General features: G+C 34.6%; 1 protein-coding gene across 2 annotated transcripts in view; it reads right to left on the bottom strand.

Annotated features, from left to right (window-relative positions):
• Window positions 1-482: 482 nt before the first annotated feature.
• LOC148941373 (uncharacterized) overlaps window positions 483-20445 on the bottom strand; it is a 116076-nt gene continuing 96113 nt past the window's right edge. Inside the window, exon 6 of one of the 2 annotated variants that reach the window (XM_089103782.1) lies at window positions 483-5865. In XM_089103782.1, the coding sequence (XP_088959908.1) occupies window positions 5798-5865 (68 nt within the window). In that variant the 3' untranslated portion in view covers window positions 483-5797. The remainder of the gene's footprint in view (window positions 5866-20445) is intronic. The other variant, XM_089103783.1, reaches the window with a different exon arrangement.

Below are 20445 nucleotides of genomic sequence, written 5' to 3'. Positions count from 1 at the left end.
TCAAAATAAGCTGAAAGTTTGTTCAATATTGTCAAAAAAAAGAAAATTTTTTCTGTTTTTAAGAAGGTTCTGTTTTTAAGCAAGAAGAAATTCTGTGTAATATCGTAATTCTGGCTCGTTGAATCTTGTCCTTTTGGAACAAGTTACAGCTACAAGCTTGTCGTGAAATCGCTAGTTTCAGAGGGAACATGTTTAAAGATACATTTTTGTATTTCATTGCTGTTTTCATTTTTAAAAAAAAAAAAAAAAAAAAAACGCTTTTGTATATGGTGCGAAGGCGTTGAGGTCAAAGAATCTGTGGGTGCCAGATTGAAAAGGCTCTAGAAATCCTTGCATAGACTATAAATCCAAACAGACATAAATACTGCAGGTAAGGATATCATTTATTCGATCACAATTTGTTCGAAGGCACAAGGCAAAAAAAGAACAAAAAAAAAACACACACACACACAAAGAAACGCTTCCGACAAAAAAAAAAAAAAAAAAAAAAAAAAAAAAAAAAAAAAAAAAAAAGAAATATAACCAAGCAAATTCTGCAAGACGTTCATACTTGATACAAAATATAAGGACCGATTCAAAAGAAAATTGCCCTTACTATGAAAACTAAAAGCAGAAAAAATAGGCTTAAAAAAAGTCATGGCTTTTTTTCGACATATTTATTACCGTTATTTTCAAGTACCTAGCAACACTTGTGGGTACCTTCGTAGATCTATTTCGGTATAGACTAGAACTAAAAACTGATTATTCACCAGTCATAAAAGATATTCTGACTTGTTAACTAACTTTTTTATTGCACCTCTTTATCTCAAAATGATAAAAGAAATACAATAAAGCGTGGGAATGATGAAACTACAATATTACTAAGCCCAGTGAGAAAACCGAAAAGAATCGAATTATAAATATTATTTAGGAGAAAATATGTTAGTGATGAAACAAACTAATTCTAATAGCCAATATAATTTGCCATACCTGGCTATCTAACTGCCACACCTAAATTTGAACCTCTGTACATTTTTTTTACCTAAAACTCTGAAATGAATGGCTTAATAACGTTGAACTTTCAATATTTCGCAGACTACATTACTTTCAACTTTTGATAATTAGGAATGGGTTAAATATCCTGGAAAACACTATCATATCACATTCAGGAAAGGATCTTGGAGAGGAGGGGGGACTACCTCTCACTATTTATAAATGTAGATTATACTGTAACCCATAAACACTTCATGTTCAGAGCCATTTATCTAATTATCCCACTTCACTTTTTTTAGGTACAAATAAAAAAAAAACTGATTCTTCAGAAAATAATGGGTTTACTCGTCAAGGGAATTCAACAAAAAAGTTTAGGACTATGCGCTGCGAACGCTGACAAAATCCTTCGTTCGACATAAGAAACTCGCATTACAAGTATTCACTTCAATCTATTTAGCGTGGAAAAAGAATTCATTAATTGTAATTATTTAAATAATACACTTTAAATAATAAGAAATAAAGTAATCAATAAACCAGGGCAAAGTGTTTTTCAGCACTCATCACTGTGACTTGAGGAAAGAAGCACCTTAACTTTAATTGAATCGGGTTGGTTTAGTGGATGTTCCAAAAATCTTTTATAATATAATAGAAAATACAGAAATATATTACAAGAGAGGGATGAGAAAACACTTCAGTCTACTCTTTGGATGAAAAAAGGAAGCTATCCCTAAGATAAATGTTTCAGACTTTGCCGGACTTTTGCGATGGATGCATGATTCTTTCACTAATTCAATATCAGATTTTTATATGTTCAATCAAATACCCGAATCTTAATGTGGTTCAATGTAAATGCATACTTTACCTATAACAAGTAAAATTAATTTTTTATAAACTTTAAGCAGTTATATCTGACTTATCATAAAAATAACTGCTAAAGGAGGGAGGATATTATATACAAAAAATTTTTTTTTAATATCTCCTTATTCCATTTGATGTCATTTTTCTATAATGTCGGAATTATTGGATACCCCCGTCCTGCTGTTATGGACGGGTACCCTGTCCTTTTGTTGAGACAACAGTGCAGCCATACAGTACTGTAACGTCATGACCCTAAATTCAAATACTTGGCAGCCTAATAATCACAGTTTCAGTCCATTTAATGATAATTTCGTTAAGAAAGACCGTCTACTAGTTGAACAGGTTCAAAACAGATAGTGTCTAATAGTGGACACAACGTATGTTTGCTACGTCACTGAAATACCTACAGCCTTAATTTTATTCTCGACAATGAAAATTATAATGTCAATTTACTCTTCAAGGTCAATTTCACTCAATAATAGGATTAGTCGTATAATATCGCACAATCCCCTTTTTGGAACAGAAAAAAGAATTTACTTCAAAAATTCCAAAGCCTTCTCTGAACTGGAGGGCTAAGGAAATTCAAAAGGCTTTAGGTGACATTAATGTTGAACCAAGATCTGTAATCCGCCCACTCGCTTTAAAATCAGCATATTTAATCGTTTTTCTCAGTTTGTCAGATAATTTGAATTATTCCTTTTTATAGTGGTCAACGATGTTTTATATTTATTTTTTTTCAATTGCAGGGTTTGCAATTTGAAAATTTTGGGCTTTTGACACGAATATTGTCCTACTGTATCTTAGATGCCTAAAAAAAACAGTTCTTCTATAATAACTGGTAGAAAAATATAAAATATTTTCTCTAATTTATAGGCGTTCTGTCGTAAAGTATTTTAATTTCTTTTATGTTTTGTCTGTACCAAGTTGCGACCTAGAGAAAACCAACCCAACTGATCAATTGGATTCTAATTTTAGTAGCAACATGCAGCTCAATGTATATTCCTTGGACGAGTTGAGGGATAGGAGAGAGGTGTATAAGGACCATTTTAGTGTGTTTTCGCACATAATTATATCTTTCTTTCGTACTGTTTTTAAAATTTCAAAATAGTTACGTCCCATTTGAACTTCGATTTCAAATGGGTCGCTCGATTTGGTAATGAAACCACCTCAAAGTAAGGCACCCGTTAAGAGGCCCCCTCCTTTTGTCAATTTCTCCCAAATAAGATAGTATTTGCTATCTTATATTTGTATCTGTATTTTTAAGTTTGAAAACTTGCCGTTTTTTAAAACAAAAATAAAAATTTAGTTCTCAAACTTAAAACTTTTAAAAACAAATTAAAAGTTTTTCTAATCTATTCCTTGGTCTTTTGATATGCAAAAAAACAAGAGGGATTCCTGTACATCTTCGACGTTCCATCCCGTGGCTAATATATACTGAGTTAAATTTTTATCATTTTATGTTCAGTAAAATATAAACGAAACTGAATGGAAGACCAGAAAATAGGTCTTAAAATAATTAAAAAATAAGCAGAGAATACAAGTTATAATTAAAGTGGAACTTAACACTAGACCTAAAATTCATCAGCATCATCCATTGAAAATTTTGTAATTATTTTTAAATATTTACGCTGCATTGGCTTCAAACAAACATCGAGGAAACTTAGAAAACGTACATAGTTGGATTTTAATTAAAATGGGTTAAATTATTAAATAATTAAAATTAAATGTTTTTAGATTTTTTTTTGTCTAGGGAGTGTATACTTGATACATTTTTGCACGAGGATGATTCACTTGGCATGAAAACGTATTTGAGTATACAAAGGCCACTTTTTTTAGGTTTAATTATTATTTTACGGAATTTCACGACAGGCTATCAAAATTTGAAAAGTAGTTAGAGCAACCTGGTCTTGAATAGCTCATTTACCAATAATTGGCCAAACTTTTTCTTTTGAAGTTGATATTTCAGATTGATAAGATAAAGATGTGTATTTTAAACTGAACTTTGATACAATGACACCTATCAAAAAAGAGGCCCTATTTTTCCAAACAATTATAAGATAAGAACTTTGATGAAATTTCGATTTCAAAATGTAAAATATGTTGCTAGGCTAAGGAAACCAAGCAAACATTATCCATTAATACGTAAGCACAGAAAATATGTTTACTGGCTGTTTTTTTGTCAAAGCCTTTAAAATCGAGCAACCAAAATATCTCAGAGGTTTAATTAAAACGATATTGAGAGGATAATCCCAACTTTCTGCTTAAATCTAAGAATAATTGGCAAGCTTTTTGTCCCATTCGTAATAAATATCTTCTTGAATTGATTTATTTTTATAACATTTTTAGATTATGTTATCATTATCATTTTTTGAATTTGTGTTTACTATTCATCAAGGGAAGGGGGTCTGATCCCCACCTTTGGCAGCTCTTTTGATTACGATTGATTTTGGAATAATATAAGTACTTTTGTTAAGAAGCTTGTAGATTAAAACTAAATACTTAATTTTCAACGACTCTGAAAAATAAAATTTTGGGCGCTAAAAATAGGTGCAGTAAGAGAAATTTGAGATTTAAAACATATCAAACATCACAAATAATTTTAAGATGTTCTGACCCAGTCAGGGAAACAATGGTTTTTCACACAACTTTTGCGCATTAACTGAGATGCAAAATATACATGTGAAAAAAAAGAAGAAAAAAACAATCTTTTTGTGCTAGAAATGTGTTAACTTCAAACACGCAAATATTCCTGAATTTTTCAGTTTCCCCAAGAGAAAATTAGGTTCTCTGGAATCTCCTCGTACCGTTCGTAGATTCGCGGACACTAATATAAACAGAAATCGATAATTTCTATTAAAATTAATTTTTGGAGAACCTAATTTTCTTTAGGACAAATTCAGGGAAGTCCCGAAATATTCAGAGTGGTGGAAGCACTGCTTTTCAACATGAGGAATTTAAACATGTTTTAATGCAGAAAAACCAACGAGATTTAAAAAAAAGAGAATTTGAAGTGCAGAGCACGCATACTGAAGAAACGAGTGTGTAACAAGGGAAACGCGGGTACAAATAGTCGAGATTAAAATTAAAAAACGGACATAGTTTCGACTTGATATTTATGAGCTTAACATATGCGTTATTTTACGACTCAATACTTGTAATATAACTTTATACGAAAGCTTATTTTACAAAACTGTTAGTAGTTTGAAAAAATAACGCGAATATTGTTAAATGATCTTATTTTTTCTGGAATAAAAAGATGATTCTCCGCATAATATACAAAGAAAATATTTTTTATTCCAATTACAATATTTTAATTTCGTTTAAGAAATGGGTGTGATTCACTTACTGATAAGCATTCACTGTCACACCTGAGCAATTCACGAAACTAACTGTCCATTCATAAAAACGTGTCTATTCAACCATCCAATAATTAATCACCAAGAACTTGACTCAACTTTTGTGTCTATGCCCTGCAGCAGATCAAACCTACATAAAACCCTTTTTTTCCAAAAGAAAAAAAAAACACCAAACAAAACTAAACTACAAGATACGAAATATTGAAAATAAAAACAAAAAGACGCTATAAAAACTAAATCAAACATGTTTGGCAAACGAATATAGCTAAAAACGAATAACGATAAACATTATAATAAGTAATTGCAAACGAAAAAAAGACAACAAACCGTAGCCAAAGATCACAAAGGGAATGCCCCAAAAATTCACTTCCACAAGATGGCAGTAAACGCAAAAATATACAACTAAAATCCAAACGTATTTTTGTGAGCAAAGATGCGAGCACTAGCATTCGGGTCAATATCACACATTTTTGACTCATCAAGAAGCCGTCCAGGAAATAAATTCTCTGACTAGAGAAAAAGGGCACAATATAATACATAAACTATTTACACATTTCATTCCGAAAGACAATATGTGAATTATTTACATCATATTCCGTTTTGATTTACCGTCAATTTTTGGTTATCCCACTATTCTTTTGAATGTCTAGTTGAGCGAGAAATTCCGATGGCACAGCACCTACAAGATAAAGAAAATGTCGTTAAATCTAAACGAATCAAACAAGTAAACCCACACACTTGCTTCTAAGCAAAATTTAAAGTCGAAAGGAAAACACTTCTAGGTCAAAACTATCGAGAAATTATTACCCCCCCCCCTCATATAGTGAGATTTATAAAAGACTTCAGAGCAGAGTAAAAAAGATGAGCAAAAAGAACAAAAAATCGACTCTCAACTCTTCAGCCTTGGCTTTATCAGACGTAGGACCTCAAGAAAATGTGAGACAATGATTGGTCCAATCATTCGGTAAAGAAACTTCGTTGCCTAACTAACTCGTACACTGGATAGCGGAAAAATTACTACCAGTATTAAATATAATTAAAAACTGGTAACATTAACATTCTAATATATCATTTCACCTGAAAAGGAAAACAAAAAGCTATAGATGTTTGTTTCTGGAATTGTTTTCTTTGTGATTAAAATATATGCAAGTTAGCACTTTAATTAGAATTTTACAAAGTCCTTTCACAGAAAAACGGATATGACAATGATACATTCCGGTTTCATTTTATCGTTGCAGCGAAATGAATCGCAAAAAGTAAATTATTTCGACACGTGTGCGGGTGTATGTGAGAGAGAGAAAGAGAGAGAGAGAGAGAGAGGGGTTGAAAACTGGGACATTATCGCCGTCAAAGGTTTTATGAAGATACTGTAAATATTTGGTTCTGAATGCTAGCCAAAGTTCTTTTGTGAACAGGTTTTGTCCAGCTGATTAAAAAATTAGCATCGACTGGATCTCGGTATAAATAAAACTCCTTTACAAATGGTTTTTGAAAGATGCACGCACCTACAGTCCATGAGGTGTGATGTACCCCCTGGAATTCTGACTCTTTTTTTTGGGGGAAATTTCATAGAACAAATTATAAAACCAACAAATTTGCCCCCCCCCCCCTATATTTGTAAACACATTTTACCCCCCTCCTCCCAACCCTTAAATTTTGATGGATTTACGACAATGTGTAATGTAAAAATTGGCTAAAAAAGGTACTTTATCCTTGTTAAGTCAGCTTTATTTATTAGATGTTAAATAAGCAATGTATATGAGTTTTCTACTGACTTCTAATAAAAGTCAGCGAAAATGTACCCTATTTAATAAAGTGTCTTGTTTCCAGGGAAGTAATTTCGTCAAAATCCTGGGAGGGGGGGGGGGGCAAAGTTGAAGCCAATTTCCCAAATCAAATGAAAATGGCAGTAAAAACTAAAAAATAAACCGTTTGGTACCATAAAGGTAGTATGTAGCACTTTAAAAGTACTATAAAGGTACATTATATTTAAACCGAGGTCTGGGAGGGTCAATTGCTTCCCCTGCCCCATAGCAAATTACGCCCCTGTTTGTTTCATACACTAATTATGAAAATTAAATGGGATAGCTAGTGAATGTTTAGAGGGATGAGACTGATGCAGGTTAGAGTAAAAAAAAAACAGAAAAAAACCGTTAAGATATAAACAGGAGACAGCTAATTATATACAAAATGAGCTTGTTTATTGATACTTTGTAGCAGAAAAATACTGAGTGGCAAAATGACACTCCCACGGGAATTAATTGGGATATTACGGCTTGTAAGACCTTCTGACATCCTGAATATCTATGACTGAGATAATATATTATGTCGAACAATCAGGCTTGCTTAAGGAAGTATATAGCTGATACTTGAGGTGAAACATTCCAAAATTTAAAGAGTATAATGATCACGCGGAAAATTTCTCGTCAAAATTCATCATTTACTTTAAAATTAATTATTTGACCCCCCACCCCCGAAATATTTGTCTGACTCTTAAAAACGCAACAAAAACGGATATAAACAAGTTTTTATGGTTTTTTTTTAGGTTTTTTGTGTACACCCCCCCCCCCGAAAAAAATCCTGGGTACGGCTTTGGCATATATATATATATATATATATATATATATATATATATATATATATATATGTATAATATATATATATATGTATATATATATATATATATATATATATATATATATATATATATATATATATATATATATATATATATATATATAGGCTAAATATACCAAGACACTGAATTTCAGTCAAGAGATTTCAGGCAGTTCCCGCGATTCAAATTTTTGTGGTGAAATTATTTCGTTTCACTGAAACGGTACCCAAATTCTTAGTGATTTGCTCATTATAAATTGAATACAAAAAAGAGATAGTAAATAAGAGTATTCCACAATCTATAAAACAAAACTAAGCATATATAGTGTACCAACTATTATAGCGGGCTAATTTTAGCCAGTTTAATGCCGCCATAGATGATCAACTTGAGTCATTTACAAATAAAAAAAAAACTAATTACGTTTTCAATTTTATGTTCAGTTGAAAGAAGCCTGTTTGAAAAGAAGAAACCGTTTCGTCCGTGATTTCTAATTCCTCTAATCTAAGAGGAAATAAGTATATGTTGATTATAACGGACTAGCTCTGTGAAATTCATCGGAAAATTACAGGAGGGTTATACAGGCATGCAATCATAGATACAATACCAGCTTATTACATGTCTACTAGCAGCAGAACCTGTTAGACGACGGGTTAAAAACCTAGAAATGGAAAGTGTGGCATGTACTCTTCGTAAGGATGGAAACAAAAACTTCACTCCCTTACCCTAAGCGCAAAATTATAAGCATCCTGCCCCCCCCCCAAAAAAAAGAACTCTCGAAGTTCCAACTCGACCACTCACTCATGAGACAAAACAGGTATAGCCTACTTACCGTAACTCGGTATAAATTTGTCACCATAGGATGCATGCAAGACACTGCCGAACGATATCGTACGATCAATTTTGCAAGCACTGTTGCCACATTGCGGACATGAATGCAGTCAAAATGACTACTTTTGTTTGTAAAACGAGCATTAGTTTACTTCCAAAGGAAGCATTTTATAGTATCGGTTATATTTAGGATTGTGCGAGGCCCTTGAAAAACATCTCAGTAAGAATAAAATGTAAGTTTTTAAGAACCTAAAAACATGCTTTAAGAAGGAGCCAAGTTCAACAAATAAACAGATATTCAATCTAGATTCAAGAGAAAATTAAGTTTCGTTTTTACAAGACCATATTCAGGGGAGAGGTTAGGGGGTTTGAACCCCCCCCCCCGCCCAAAGGTGTTTGTCCAACTCGTAAAAACACAACAAAATGCATAAAGACACATTTTTGATGGCTTTTAAAAGTTTTATTTCTTAAGCCCCCCCCCCCCCGACAAAATCCTGGACACGGACCTGGACTACATCGACACAACATATTTTGAGTTACATGGATACACATTATTCCGGTGTTGAGATGCTTCAAAAAACCTTGGCAGCAACCCTGATCTACACTTAAAGTCATTACAAGCTATACAAGCAGATACATCCTTGAGCATATAATCAAAACGGAATCATTTTCAGAGGCACTGTTTCATGGGAACAATCGTCATTGGCCAAAGGTAACACAAAAAGGTTACAAAATTCAGACAATGCAAATTCTGCTTTACAACTATCGCATACATATACAGAGTAATTGAAAGTAATAAAATTTACAACATTTTAATGTTGTACTATTAAATAAATAGGAGAAGGCACACTATAAACGGCGTAAGATCCTGATGACACTCATCTAAAATATATAAGCCATTACTGCATTTGTAAGCAATGAGATTCTCTCATTATAAGAACGCTGACCCATAACATTGCCGTTTTTGGTCATTAAGTAAAAAAAAAACTTTGCGAAAAAGAAGTTTTTCAAAGAAAAGTAAAGAGCCATATTAAACTAAAGACCAGCTGAAATAAATTCATATAATTATTCAAACTATAAACGATCGAACATTATTATCAAACAAGAAATGAAACCCAAAACGAACAGAAATTAAATAAAGTATCATAGCAAACAAACATTCAACAGGTACTAACATAAATGAATAAATAATTATTAAAACAAGCAAAAGTTAAATTAAATATTCAAATCAAACAAAACGAAAAAATCACTACAAACAAGAGCTTGGCAACTCCCCCTTCCTCCACCCCTAACTGTAATTAAAAAGAAACATTTTTATCGGAAAGTTTTAATAATTAGTTTCTATTCGTTTGTGATAGCCAAAGTTTCAAGTTTTTCAACATGCCCTATTTCAACATCAGCGCTTTTCTTTTCAACATAAAACTTTAAAAGTTCAACATCCCCCACGACATTCCCTAAAAGTAGTCACTAATAGATGTAGTAGGTAGCAGTTGCAAGCGGTCACAGTCAGAGTCACAAGTAGTCACAGTTGCAGTCGCAACCAGTCTCATTTGAGTCGCAACCATCCTCCTCAACATGCCCTAAAAGTATAAGCTTAATGCCCTCAGCTGTTCTTGTGATATTGCAGATACGCCTTTTTGATAAAGAGCGTGTGCATAGTAGGCTATCTTGAGATTTTATTTAACATGCCTCTCAACATTCCCAGAAGTTTCATCTTAACACCCTTAGCCTATTCGAACACACCTAGAATCAAATATCCCCCCTTTCCTAATGACACATCCTGCATGTGTAATCCTTACCCTGGGGGCTGTGGAGGGCATTGTATCCCGTAGGCATAGTTACTAGACCTTTCGACTGTTTTGAACAAAATCACCTTTTCAAAACTTTGATCAGTGATGAGGGAAGGGAGCATCTAAAGAGGGCAAGGGGGGCTGGTTGCCCTCCGATAGCTCTTCAACATCCCCTGAAATTTTCAACTAAATAGCCTCAGCCGTTCCTTCGATATTGATGATACATCCTTCTGACTATCAGCACACTCAGTGTTTTTAATTGTATTCGGCATCCCTCTCCAAAGCTGTGGGGGATTATTTCATCCCCAGAGGAATAACTTCGAGCTGTTGACTATTCTGAGTAAGATGTCTATTTCAAAATTTTGATCGTGAATTTTTGGAGGGAGGGCAACTATTTTCGGAGGGACTGGCGGCCTTCTAACCACTTTCAACACCACTCTCAACATTTTCTCAAAGTTTCAACTCAATACCTTCAGTTATTCTTAAAATATTGCAGATCCTCCTTTTTAAAAACTGCATGCACATAGTGCCTTTTGATTTAGTACAGCATACACCTCAACATTCTCCAAGGTTTCACTTTAAAGCCCTTAGCCTTTTTGGATACACCCAGAATCAAATATTTCCCCTTATCCTAATGATAAATCCAGTATGAAAACAATGAGCACATTGAATTATTTACAATCCTTGCACCAGTGCTTTGGAGGCATTGGAGTCCTGGAAGTATAGCTATTAGACCTTTTGACTAGTTTGAACAAAATGACAATTCCAAAATATCGACAAGTGTTGAGCAGAGGATGTACCTAAAAAGGGCAAATCTCTCTTCAACATCTCCCCCACATACCTTGTAAGTTTCAACTTAATACCCTCTTGAGGGATGGGGGTTGTCAAACCCGGAAGCATAGTTGTTTGATCTTTGAACTATTTTTAACAAAATGGCTATCTCGAAATTTTGATTGGATACATTATAAGAAAAAAAGGGCTTGGGGAGAAGGGGGCTAGTTACCCATCGATCACTTTGGACTCTTAAAAAAGGAACTAGAAATTTCGATTTCCCATCGCATCTGCCACCTCCAAAGTTAATAAGACCATCCCTTCCACAAAAACCTTATATATTAACAATGTGCAACTTGCATAACATACAGCCCTTGCCCTGGGGGCTGTGGGGTTTTTTCCAACCCAGGAGGCATAGTTAACTTCCCTTAGGACTATTTTGAACAAAACGGGTATCTCAAAATTTTGATCGGATGCATCTGAGGAGAAAAGGGCGTAGAGGGGGGGGCGGGGATACGGGTTGCCCTTCGATCACTTTTGACTCTGAAAAAGGGCACTAATACTTCTGATTTCCAATATAATGAGCCCCGTCCGTACGAACATCCCTTCCATAAATACCTTACATGTTAAAAATAAGCAACTTACAGCCCTTGGCCCGGGGGCTGTCAAACCTGGAGCCATAGTTGTTTGATCTTCAGACCCTTTTGAACAAAGGAGCTATCTCACAATTTTGATAGGAAGCACTTGAGAAAAAAAGGCCATGGAGAGGGGGGGGGGGCTAGTGGCCCTCTGCGTACTTTTGACTCTTCCAAGGAACAATAGAACTTCCGATTTCTAATCAAATGAGCCTTCTCCGAAGTTTATACGACCAAACCTTCCATAAAAACCTTGTATGTTAACGATGGGCAACTTGCACAACTTACAGCCCTTGTTCCAGGGGCTATGGAGGGTTGTCAGTCCCGAACCCGGAGGCATTAGTTATTTGACCTTTGGGCTATTTTTTAACAAAATGACTGGGTCAAAATCTTGGTCTGATGCATTTGGGGAAAAAGGGACAAAATGAAAGTTCATTTTTAAGCCCATGAAGATCAGGGCAGTTTTAGTCAGCTTTCTGGCATTTTGAAGAAATATTTCACTGCAATTCTGGTATGAACTTCATATTTCCATCTTATTGCCTATTTTACTGCGCGCTTGATTCATTCTCATGGAGAGTGAATATTCTCATGGAGTCAAATAAACAAGAATTCAGAGACTGAAGGTTTTTTCTAAACAAAATAAACTACAGGAATAACCATCTTAGGTACTCCCCGTCAACACGTCAACATATCATTTATTTCTCTTTGAAAAACTGTGTCAGCGTTTGTTTTATAATGCTTCAAGCGAAGGTGAATGCAAAGAGAAAAAACTTGGCCAACGCCCGTATTATTCTTGCTACTCATGTTTACGTGATACTCTAAGCGTGGTTAAAACACAAGCAGTTGATGCTATAAAAACATACTACAACCCAAATTGATACCTTGCGATCATAATCTAACTAGTACTACTATCTGAGCATTGTCAAGTTCACTGATACACTTGGGGAGCCTCCAAAATCAATCATAACATTTTCAATAGATTATACATTTAAGAACGCGGATTTTCGGACGGGAAGCAAGAAAAAATTCAACCAGAGGAGTACAGCCCTTCAATAACTTTCATTAGTTGTACAGAAACAATTTTTAGAATGTTCATGTTTGGCGGGGAAAGCCATGATGCAACAAAGGAAAGTAATTGAGGTCTAACATTCACAAAACTATTAGGTCTGCGGAACCATTGATATTCCACCACTCGCTAAGTTGTGTCTTCAATATGGCTTCAATAATACGTCACGTATTAAACATTGACTAGTTAAATATTAAAACAAAACATAAAGGGCAAAATTTTTATGGTACTTGTTTAGAATCCAGTAAACACGCGATAAGTGAATTTTCGTTAGAGCTAATGAAATAAAACAAAATAGGATGAAAATATAATAGTTCAGAAACAAATTTGGTTGATATATTTGCACATTAGGGAGGGGATGGGGGCAAAGCATAGCATATGTTAAATACGTAACCTAACCTAAACTAGGTACCTTTTTTGCCCCTTCAACCCCAAAAAACTAAAGTTTAAATATATGCCACGGAGTGAGCAATACCTCACTAGGCAGCGATAGATGTTATACGTATGTTTTTCATATAGCATCTTTGAGATTTCGATGCGGTCTTTCCCGCGTGTTCGCTGAATTCTAAACAAGTACCGTTTTTATTACAAGTACCGTTTTTCAAGTAAGTCATGTAAGTGTAGGTGATTCGTAAGTGCAGTTGTTGGCTTTGGAAAGTGAAGTAGCTGGTACCACTGATACGATAAGGTCTGCCGAAGCATTGATATTCCATCATTCGCTTAAGCCGTGTCTTCATCATGGCTGCACTAATACTTCACTTATTAAGTATTGACTGGTCAAGTATTAATTTTTTTTTAATGCAGAACCACCGATATTCCAGCATTCGCTTACTAAGCTGACTTAACTTAAATATACTCGTGATCTGACCAGACCTGCCAACAGTGTTTATGCTAGCCATGCGAAACACCACAGATCAGTTTCTGCACACGTACAAGAGGCTTAGGATTTCGGTTTTTGGAATTCCAAATGCGGCTAAAATAAGTTTTAGACATGCGAAACTCCGAAAAATTCCCTATTTTTTTTACGCATACTTAGATAATTTTCTAAGAAAATAAAACTAAACAATATCATTATTCTGACTCGGTGAGTGGACAGATTTGAATCAAATTAATCCAATCATTTTAGTGTATTGTCCTCTTATTCCAAGTTACAGCTACAGGCTTAATTCCTATTTGCCTATCCTAATATTTCTGCTTCGCGTCCAGAAGCCTTTATCAATTTAAAAAAAAAAAAACTAGAGTAAATTACCAAAAACACATAAAGAAAAAAAACACATCTTAACGACGTCCAAAATGATAATATTCATCATAGAATAGCAACGAAACGAACAAGATTATGACAAATTAGGTATATCACAATGTAATGAAGCAACAGCATTGATATACCATTACGATTGTGATATACCACAGACAACCTAATTTATCAATTTTTTTTTCGTTTCGTTGCTATTGCAGGGCGAATATTGTCATATTGGACCTTATTATGATTAAATAAAAAAAAAAAGTTTTTTTAACTGAAAGTAAGAAGCAACACTAAAACTTAAAACGAACAGAAATTATTCTGTATATGAAGGGGGTTGTCTTCTCCTCAACGCCTCGCTCTTTACGCTAAAGTTTTTTATTGTTTTGAAAAATAAATTTGTGTCACAGAGTCAAACTTTAGTGTAAAGAGCGAGGCGTTGAGGAGGGAACAGCCCCTTTCATATACGGAATAATTTCTGTTCGTTTTAAGTTTTAATGTCGCTCCTTACTTTCAGCTAAAAAACTTGTTTTTTTATTTTATTTCTGATCGTTTTTTAGTTAATGCAGCTTTTATTTTGGCTCGCCGTCACTGAATAAGTAAACAAAATTTGCATAAAAATTTTACTTTTCTTTTGCTAAATGGCCGATGAAATGGCCAATGAAAATTCCCTTCCCCATGCAAAATTCCTCTATGGAAAGATCCTCCCATGTAAACCCCTCCCCCAGCTCCCCCCCACCAGAAAAATCCACCCGGAAAATGTCTGTATACTTCGCAATAACCTATACTCTATGTAAACAATAGGCCCTGCCCCTCCCCCAGCCAATCCCGTTTTATAGAGTTTCGGTTATGAAGGGAGCTGTCCCCTCCTCAACGCCTCGCTCTTTACGCTAAAGTGTTTTTATTGTTTAAAAAAATAGAGTTGTGAGAAAGTCAAACTTTAGCGTAAAGAGCGAGGCGTTGAGGAGGGGACAGCCCCCTTCATATACGGAATAATTTCTGTTCGTTTTAAGTTTTAACGTCGTTCCTTACTTTCAGTTAAAAAAATTTGTTTTTTTTATTTAATTTTTGAACGTTTTTGAATTAATGCAGGTTTTGATTTTGGCTCACCGTACATGAATAATTAAAACAAAATTTGCATATTATATTTGGTTAAATGGCTTTCTTGAAACTTGTTTAATTTTATTTACGAACGTTTTTATTAGCAATAAATATACGTAACTTAGAATTAACTTACGTAACGAACTTCTATATTCATAAATTTTTAACACGTATATTAGGGGGTTCGCCCCCTAGTCAATACCCTGCTCTTTAAACTATAGTTCGAATTTTTTTTCCAGTTCTTTAAAAATGACCTCTTAATCACAATCAGTTGATCAGTTGAAAAACTTGTTTTTTTTATTTAATTCCTGATCTTTTTCTTTAATAATGCTGGGAAATCCGGCGCCCCCGTCATAGCAATGTCCCTTCCCCCATGAAAATTTCCTTCATGGAAAGATCCTTCCATATAGCCCCCGACCCTCTCCTTCCCCCACCTACCAGAAAAAATATCCTCTGAAAAAGTCTGTATACTTCCCAATAACCAAGACTATATGTTAACAGTGAGTAAAGTTCATAACTTTCAGCCCTCCCCCTGGGGACTTTGGGGGATCAAGTCATCCTAAAAGACATTTTTATCATATTTTCGACCATGCTGAACAAAATGGCTATCTCAAAATTTTGATCGGGTGACTTTGGGAAAAAAATGAGCGTGGGAGGGGGCCTAGTTGCCCTCCATTTTTTTGGGTCACTTAAAAAGGGCACTAGAACTTTTAATTTCCGTTCCAATGATCCCTCCCACGATATTATAGGCCCAATGGATCAATACGAACACCCCTGGGGAAAAAAAAAAAAAAAAAAACAAACAAACAAATAAACACGCACCCGTGATCTTTCTTCTGGCAAAAAATGGAAAATTCCACATTTTTGTAGATAGGAGCTTGAAACCTCTACACTAGGGTTCTCTGAGACGCTGAATATGATGGTGTGAATTTCATTAAGGTTCTATAATTTTTAGGGGGTCTCTCCTCCTTTTTTTGAAAATCAGCCAAATTTTCTCAGGCACGTAACTTTTGATGGGTGAGATTAAACTTAATGAAACTTATATATTTGAAATCAGAATTAAAATCTGATCCTTTTGATGTATCTATTGGTATCAAACTCCCGTTTTTTAGATTTTCGGTTACCATTGAGCCGGGTCGCTCCTTACTTACAGTTCGTTACCACGAACTGTTTGATGTGAGTTTGTTTATCGTCTTTTTTTCTTTATGTGTTTTGTTGATTTAGTTCCGGACGTCAAGTCGAAATATTAGAAATTTTTATTATTTATAGTTCGCTCTTTTGTTTTGGTCCACTGTTTTGTTTTAAAATATTACACCAGTTTTTCTATATTTTCATTTGTTTAATTTTGAAAAAAAAAACCGACGAGGGTAATTTCGCATTATCAGGGCCTCTCTAAAAAGGGTTAATGCTAATGAAATAAAATAAAATAGGATGCCTATATAATAGTTTAGAAACAAATTTGGGCTATATATTTGCACATTAGGCGGAGCGGGTGGCAAAGCATAGCATATATTAAATACGTAACCTAACCTAGGTACCCCCCCCCAAAAAAAAACACCAAAGAACAACACTTTAAATATCTTAAAACTACACTATACAATGTATTTATCTACTGCGGTGTATTGAATCATCTTGTAAAAACGGGTTTTTCATCGCGTCTTTCCCGTTTGACTGTAGCATCTCTTGTTAGACTTCTTTAGAGGGGCCCTGATAATGCGAAAGTACCGACAAAAGCACATTCACACTCAGAAAATCGCACGGTTTAGAATTGATGTCGAGAACAGTACAAAACCCTCAAGTAGAATCGATTCCGTGGGTCATCTGCATTTCAACAGCTTAAGTCAGAATCAGAAAACAAATAGAAGAGAACAAGGGACCTACTGTTACTTTGACGAACTTTTAACCAAGCACACTCTTAATTTTCAGATTATCACTATCTCTTAACATGTTCTTTATACGGGGGCTTTGTATTCAAATGCGTAGAGACTATAAAACACATTTATAGCAGTTTTTCTTTCTTAAAATTAAAGGCCTGATAATTGTAGCAGTCCTCTACATTTTAAAAAACGTAAAGCATACATAAGACACAATTAAAAGCAAGTTGGCTTTTTTTGTAATTTAAAAGACTACAGAGGTGATCACCCTCTTATTTCTAGGATTTCTCAGATGTGTTATTGATATTCAATGCGATGACCGCCTACATCTCTTTGGAAGATCGAAAAGTAGATGTAAAATAAATTGGACACGATTCAAAATGATCTAATATGGAAAAAAACATCGTCCGAAAATAACTAAAACTACGTATACAACCATTTAAGAATATAATGAGTAAGAACATCACGTCAAGTGTTTGTTATTGGCTGCCAAAAGCTAAGCTTTTTAGGGAGGAGGATTATAAAAAAATTAGCTCGATCGAAAATTAAGAAGTTTGAGAAATTCATAGGTATGGTATGACACACGTGGCTTCAAAGTTGGGCGAGATTCAAAATTCTTGGGCAATTAATCTTGAGACAGTATGAATCATGCACCTTAAATTGTAAACAAAATTATCCGGTTTGTTCGCGAATTCACCCTGGCGTCACTGCACAAAATTTTAAAAAGCTAAGTATGTTGCACAATTAACCAATTGCATAACATCGGCCAATACCCAATACCTGGTATAGATATATTAAGATGAACATGCGTCTTTTCGAAGTATTTCTTTTCGTTTTTTTTTTAATGCTTGCCTTTAGTACACAGTAGTCTCTACCTCAGTCCCAAATCCAGAAAAAGAAGTAACAAATTCAAACAAAACTCGCTCGTAAAAATAGATGACAGCACTTTCGTCGCAAGAAAAACCCTACATTTTTATGACGTAGATAATTTCGAAGACCACACTGCCTTTCCATGACGATAAATAAAAGTTCAAATAGGGATAAAATCCTTTTAATAGACAGTGATGATGATACCAGTGATAGAAATTCACAAAAATACCAGATATTTCGGTCACTGTATATGTGACCGAAATATCTGGTATTTTTGTGAATTTCTATCACTGCTATCATCATCACTGTCTATTAAAAGGATTTTATCCCTATTTGAACTTTTATTTATCCCTACATTTTTCAATCTGTTATTCGAAGATACTTTGGCAATAAGGCAGGGAGCCCTCGCACATGCCAAGCGCTTTTAGGTTTTAGTCTAACTTCAATTTGAAACTGCTGGCTGCTTGAATAGAGGGTATTTATGTCTTATAGCCACCCCACTCAAGAAGTGAAGTTAGGTTAATCTTAATGAAATATAACCTTCATATAATCTTTAGTTTAAATTATAGCCTATGATTTGGATTATATATCTGCAAATTAGAGGGTGGGATAGAGTATTTAGACAGCACCCCTAACATAACCCCCCTAATTTGAAAATATATAGCCCAAATTATATAAATCCAATGCATTCTGTCTAAGTCCAACGCAGTGTATCATCCGTCACTTGTTTTTGTAGCTATGAAACCGGTTTTCTGAGATGTAGCCTAAGCGTAATTCTCAGATGAAGAAGAAGAACTTGAGTGAGGTGGCTTTAAGTTAGAGAATCCGCATAGACTACCAAAAACATCTAACTCAACCTCAGCTCACACACTGTAGGCTCTGGAAAGGGAAATCATATGGAAAGTGGCTAAAAGGAAAACCATTCTTTTTGGCCTCAGACAATCTTTCTTAAATGTAACATCATATTCATGAATCGAGCCTGAGTTCCACACTTGCTATAAAACCCACAGAGGTTAGATCCTTGGCATTTTCTTGCAATAAACTGACATCGGGGAGGTAAGAGAGAGATAAAAAGAGGATAACACCAAAACACTGCTCTTCCGAAAACAAAATAGCTTAGGCTACTTTACCGCGGCCCATAAACTATGGGTCATAGCAACAAAAAGTTTAAAAACACGTGTTAATAGATGACAACTATTATTTCGATTAGTGTTTATGGTAAAATTTAAATTCGAAAAACAACTTATGGCAATTTCGAAAAATAACCTGAAACTTCACGTCAGATTGAAACAAAAAGCACACCATTGGAATCGCCATGGCGAAAAACCTAACGTAGTATAGTTGCAGTCCCCTGGCTTGAACAATAAGGAAAATCACTTTTTTACATGAATAGCAATGATAGGTAAAGGACCATCTTAGAGGGCTGTTTAAGGGCTAATTTGAAAGGAAATTTTTATATGTAGTGTCTTTTGTAATTAGCTAGACATAATATGTAAACATGTTGAATAAGGGGATTTGCCCAAAAGGAATGAACGAAAGCTATTTATGAAAGTATTATATAGCTATGCAGGAAGTAGTTATACCAAAGTAAATTCTTTGATGAAGACAAAGAATTCTGACCCTGTGGTGCCTCAGGCTCACCCACTTAGCCTACCAAGCGAAAAAGCTGCAACTGTGATGGTTCTCAACATTTGGGGCCTTGTGTTCATTGGATTTTACCATCTAATAAATACTAATATAGTACATAAATGACGGTTAGATGGAGGGGCTTTGAGCCAATAAAATGGCTAAGAACGCCTCGTATAATGTACTGTATAATTAAGGATAGATTTTTTTAAAGAATAATAATAATAATAATATTAAAAAAAAAATAAACAGCGTAAAAATGGTGGGTAACGCATCAGACCATTTTATTTTTTTATTTAGCATTACTGATGTTTCTCTTGAAAATCGAATGTAAACCTTTATTTAGAACATGAAAAAACCATTCTTCACAGATTATTTGTTTTGATGCACGAGATAGGGATGACCAATGCTTGCTGGCTTCTTTACATTGACAAAAACAAGACAGAAGACATCCATTCCCGGTTTTAGCGGTGATACGTTTGTCATTTCATTGGGACAGGAAATGAACTCTTTTTTCTAACAAGTATGCTTTGCTTTGAATTAGAGAGGAAACAGGTAATGCATCGTTGCATAACGACTTGCATGTCAAATGTTCAAAAGCGCAAAATATACCAGGGTCTTCTAAATGAAACACAGACAAGCTCGAAGAATTTATAAAAAAAAGAAGAAAAAAAAGAAAATTATAGAAGAACGATAGAAAGAGCTGGTTTCATCGGATTCTTGGCCAGGAAAAAACCTCTCATGAGATTTTTGAGCAATGAATGCTTCGAGGGTTAAAATGTTCATGTTTTCCCACGCAATTTACCCGGAAGCTCAGACTTTCCGCCCTCAAGAATGACTC

Source organism: Artemia sp. Qi Xiang Cuo, chromosome 18 (genome assembly GCF_049724085.1).
Source record: "Artemia sp. Qi Xiang Cuo chromosome 18, ASM4972408v1, whole genome shotgun sequence".
NCBI classification, from domain to species: domain Eukaryota; kingdom Metazoa; phylum Arthropoda; class Branchiopoda; order Anostraca; family Artemiidae; genus Artemia; species Artemia sp. Qi Xiang Cuo.
Note: the sequence above shows the minus strand (reverse complement) of the source record. Positions and strands in the feature narration are given on the sequence as shown.